This window comes from Scardinius erythrophthalmus, assembly GCF_964197995.2.
Source record: "Scardinius erythrophthalmus genome assembly, chromosome: 22".
Classification (NCBI taxonomy): domain Eukaryota; kingdom Metazoa; phylum Chordata; class Actinopteri; order Cypriniformes; family Leuciscidae; genus Scardinius; species Scardinius erythrophthalmus.
In genome coordinates, this window is record NC_138242.1 from 22942942 (window position 1) to 22948186 (window position 5245).

Here is a 5245-nt window from a genome sequence, read left to right on the forward strand (position 1 = left end):
ATTATTTCACTCTAATGCTAAAACTCTGTAAGTACTATTACTTTATACATTAATAAATGTAAAAAGATATTGTCGCTGTCGTGCAGAAACCGTCCTTTATCCTTTTTTTTCCCTTTATAAATAAATTTTTTTTACTCTTCACGTCTGTCTGTGGGTTTTTGCAAATATTTAACCAATGAAAAGTATTAAAAAGAGCTTGTGACTAAACCTCATTACTCATTGGATCATCAAACTGTCGGCGAAACATCATAACTCCACCCATGAAGTGCCGCAAGCAGATTGGACCGTCTCTGCTTGTTTGCATTGCAAAGGTAAATAAAGAACTGGTTGTTTGAACAAGTACAACATTTTCTTTCCTCAAGAAACGCCATATACATAAAGGCTATAATGTTTTATGTATTTGAGAGCGAAGAAGAGTGTCTAGTCTAGCATTTCTTAAATCTAGTCTTAAATAGCCTGCGCGCAACACTTTGTCTTTAATAACAAAAACAAATAAATAAAAGAGAGAGAATAAATAACCTGCCCAGGGTTAAGGGACAATTAAATAAGTCGTACTAAAGGAGCAAGGCATCATACTGCTGCCCCAGCAGTTACATAACACACGGCGACAGAACATTTCAAGATGTTGGCGGAATTAAATATATTTATATCCACATCGAGTTCCATCATGCCCTACAAAAACGTAGGCGTAACAAAACGCAGTTTTCCTAAGAACGTGGCTTACCTGGTAAATGTACGCTACATAACTTGCATTAAATAAGCGTAGACGCTCAATGCAGAACAGTAATGCATCACTTAAACTGCCAGCATTATTCAGATCACGCGCGAGCCTTGACATATCAGCACGCGCGGCCACAATTGCGCGAGGCGAGCTACTCTCGCATCAGAAGTATGCAGTAATTGGTATGAAGTGACCACTTTGAAATGATAAAATTGCTACTCACTAAAAAAATAACATGTCTCGGTTCTTTGTGTTGCTATGCAACCAGTGTTTGTTAAAAGAACGAAAAGATCAGAACATAATATGGCGCAAGAGGAGAGTTGAAATGGCATGTATAGACCAACTCTGCCACCTGCAGGAACAGCAGGAATTAACGGCGCATTTAAATCATTACTTGCATGTAAACACATTCATTCGTGGAGTCGAGCATCTAAGCCGTTTCTAAGTGATGTATAATAGGCTAATACTTATTAAACGACAGACAGGCCGAGGGTGAGTGAGAGAAAACAAACAGAGGATCAGAAAAAGAGACTGAATTAAATACTAGCGGTATGCTATCTGAATATTGCCCCTATATTATGTATGCTAAGTGATGGTTTAAAAGAGTAGTAGGCCTACACCACATCGTTGTCGCATGAGATCACGTTGCATGTTTAATAAGTTGCGTTCGTGTATCATTTTGGAAATAATTATAATAGGTCCATATGTTAATGTGTTGGCTAAAAAAATCCAATTTTGAAAAGAAAAAAATGGTTTACGTTCGGCGGTCCTAAATACAGAGTTTAGAAGGAGATGGAAAATACTTCCGGTTCATCCATCACACTGGAAACTGTGTATTACTCATCAATACTGCAGCAACAGTACCACATGTGGACAGCGCCTGAATTTCTCTTTACTGCATCACTGGTAACAGATAAAAGTGAACAATAAACAACTAACCATATGCAAATGTGCACGCGCGTGTGTTTTAGTGGCAAAATCATATAACATATAGCCTATAAAATAATAGAGATCCCAATATTGATGTTTTGTACATCTGAAATGTGAAATTATAAACCAAACACGTAGGCTACTCACCCAACTGGTCACGCCATTAGGCTACTATTCTACTTTTTTTTTTTTTTTTTTTCATAAATGTAATTTGTATTAGTCCTATTAAATGTTTCGGTAAGTCTGTCCAAATGTTTAATAATGTGCGCAGTCTGAGACCATGTGGCACAGGACAGTAGCCTATTGCAAAAAAACATTTACCACAGCCCGAGCTACTGTACATGTGCGGTTTATGCTTTACGCTTTATAGTGCGATTGTAAACTTTTTACCGCTTTGTAATAATTCAGTTGAATAGGAAATATGAATTGGAATTTTATCTGTTTTGTTAAGTAAAAAAAAGTATAATCTAGACATAACTTAACCTAAATGTAATTTATGTTCAAAAATGTCTACAAAAAAATGTAAAGAGTTTATAGGAACAGCTGAACATCACTACTGAGACCTACAAAAGATGTCTATTGCTGACAAATAAGTGAGACCACCTAAAAAAAATACAAGTGAGCGCAAAATTCATTATGGCCACGTGAGGGAGACTCTCGCTCACAAATGTGTCCTCTTTCTTTTTAGAAGCATTGTCCCAAAAGTTCGCACACTACCACTGTGATGCAAAGTAGCCTATACAAAAGGGCCAAGTGAAGATAAACTTTATTATAGGCCTGCCTACCCCGTAAGAGTAGCCTATACTCCCAAATGCAAAATTACGATTATCCAAATAGTTGCTGCTCTGTTTGAGTATTTTTCAATAATTTCTAAGAATACTTTTTTTGAAGATATTTTTTTCTTCATATAATCAAAGGGGTTTATTTAATATAGTGAATTCTTCGTTTAGATAAAAATAGTGAAGTGATGCGAGTTTTACTGTAAAAAATTAAATGATCAATAAGTTACAACGACATGTTTTTACATTGCTTTAACTCATCAAAATAAATGATGCAATTTATAACTTTTTTGAAGTCAGTTTAATATAATTTAAGTTGCAATTACTTAACATCCAAGTTGATTGTACTTAAAAATGTAAGGCAGCTACTTTTTCCCCAGTGTTGTTACCAGGACACTTGATCTAAATATGTGCCCCCTTTTTATTATTTGCATTAGAAATTAGGCCCACACACTCACTGTCCCTCCCCCAGCCTATGAAAAAGACTGCAGCATCCAGGAAACAAAAAAACATTAACATTAGAACATAAAGCAAAGCTCCAGCGGCTTGAATACAGTTGTACACAGATGGGCATAGGAATGAAGGAGCTGTGGTGCTTTCGTAAAGCTGTGAGAAACCCGTTTGGATTGTTTGTTACCGTTTTAATCCCATTAATTAAAACGTTAACCTGATTGGGTAGCACGCGCTCAATCCCGATAGGCGAATCTTCTTCACATTAATAGCCCGACTTGAGATAATGATGTAAAAGACTCCCCCTTCTGCTGCTGATGCTGATCGCTGCCGAGATCTACAAAGTGTGTCTCAACACGATAAACGCAGTGTAGAGCACTTTAGGAGGAGCTACTGCCTCTACACCTCACTTGACAAGTGGAGCAGCCATCAACATCAACTCCACTTCATAGAGTAGAAACTTAAGGAGAGGACAGTGGCTGAGTGAAGCCCCAGCATCGCGTCCGACTTTCTGGAGACTATGGACAGGAGATTAAACTTGGGTGGAGACATTTTTCACAAAACTCTCAGCGCAGTGTCGAGCAAAAAGATGGACTCGTTTCGACCGGCTGCGGGTATTGATCTTGGTTCCCGCGACAGCCAGTCGCCCATCAGCTGTTTCGACCAGACCGACCCAGACCCGGTGCAGCCCGGGGGGCGAGCGGGCACGCTGGGTCTGCCGACCGGATCTTTGTGTGTGAAGTACGGCGAGAGCGCAAACAGAACTTCGACCGCGGAGAGCAGCGGCGGCGAACAGAGCCAGGACGATGACAGTGACGACCGATGCGAGATGATGCTCATGGCCGACGGGAGAACGATGGTGCCCGGCGCAAAGTCAGAGGGAGGTAAGAAAAACAAAGAGCAGAAAACTCTGAGACTAAACATCAACGCCCGGGAGAGACGGAGAATGCACGATCTGAACGATGCGCTCGATGAGCTGCGCGCGGTCATCCCTTACGCGCACAGTCCGTCTGTACGGAAACTCTCCAAAATTGCCACCTTGCTCTTAGCCAAAAATTACATCCTCATGCAGGCACAGGCGCTGGAGGAGATGAGACGGCTGGTTGCGTATCTCAACCAAGGCCAGGCTATCTCTGCAGCCTCGCTGCCCGCGACCACAGCTCTCGCAGCACCGGGTTTGAGCGCATACGAGCAACCGACTGGTTACCCGTTCCCCGCAGGAGTTGGAGCATCCTCCTGTCCGGACAAATGTGCCCTTTTCAACAACGTCACCTCCAGCCTCTGTAAGCAATGCACTGACAAGCCTTAAACTCTGCAGCGGTACTGACTCTGGTAAAAGCACATGCGCAACGTTTGACTCTGAAAAAAAAAAAAAAAAGAGAGAGACTGATGTTTTCCAGCAGTTTTACAATGAGCTCAATATAGAAGAATGCTAAAAACTTTTCTTACAACTTCATTCCAAGAAAAACTGATTGTGTACATACGGTATAGCCTATACTTTAAGTGCTGGTGAGAGTGGGATGAAATCCAAACTAAAAGTCTATGTCTGTTGATGAAGAACGAACAGTTAATTAACGTGGACCCTTCAGAATGACGTGTATCACTGACCTGACAACATGCAACCACGTTTTACCTTGTTTATGATGCCAAACGTTTCAAGGTTTTTAAACTCTAACTTGCAATAATACGTATTCCTGCTACTTTGAATTTATGTTATGTAAATGTTTGCTTTCAAGTGCATCCGTGTTTTAAAAAGCAGCAGCTGGAAGGAGCAGCGTTTTTTGGACTTTATTCCAAAGTAGCCTACGTGTTATTTCGAAAGCATAGTTGAGATTGTTCATTTTCAAAATTGTAATATAATATATTGTTAGTTTGGTGGAATCTTAAAAAGTTGTTTTGCTTTTTTCATTTCTCTAAATGGATGAAATCAAGTGGGTCTGCATGCCTGGTCTGATTAAGCATTGTCATTATTGCTGTAAATCTCGCCGATTTGGCTTTTTACCAACACACATGCAGTTTGACTAGGGACGTGGCGGTTTCAACTTGTTGTCAGGTCGAGGCTGGAAGCAATGTAGATATATAGTTTCAATATGACCACAGAGGGCCATTTGTATGTGTTGATGTATTGGAAAGCTTTATTAAAATATTTTGATCCAACATATTATGCCTGGTTTATGTTGTGATGCCTCTGGTAGTAAAGTGATTCATGGCTCCTGTTGGCTCGAGAGATTACGATCAATAAGTCGCCGGGAAGAAAAAAAAAATATATATATATTTTACGGAATAGAGTTATTTGTGAAATGTTAAACTTCGGCATCTGACAGCAATAGTGTTATGATTCATTTAACGATTAAGAAGCAAGATG

At 40.0% G+C, this 5245-nt stretch overlaps 1 protein-coding gene across 1 annotated transcript; it reads left to right on the plus strand.

Moving 5' to 3' along the window:
• Positions 1 to 3400: 3400 nt before the first annotated feature.
• On the plus strand, positions 3401 to 4189 carry bhlhe22 (basic helix-loop-helix family, member e22; the record flags this gene model as incomplete). Its single annotated transcript, XM_081352635.1, has 1 exon — positions 3401 to 4189. The coding sequence occupies one exon, from the start codon at positions 3401 to 3403 to the stop codon at positions 4187 to 4189; it is 789 nt and encodes a 262-aa protein (XP_081208761.1).
• Between the last annotated feature and the right edge of the window lie 1056 nt (positions 4190 to 5245).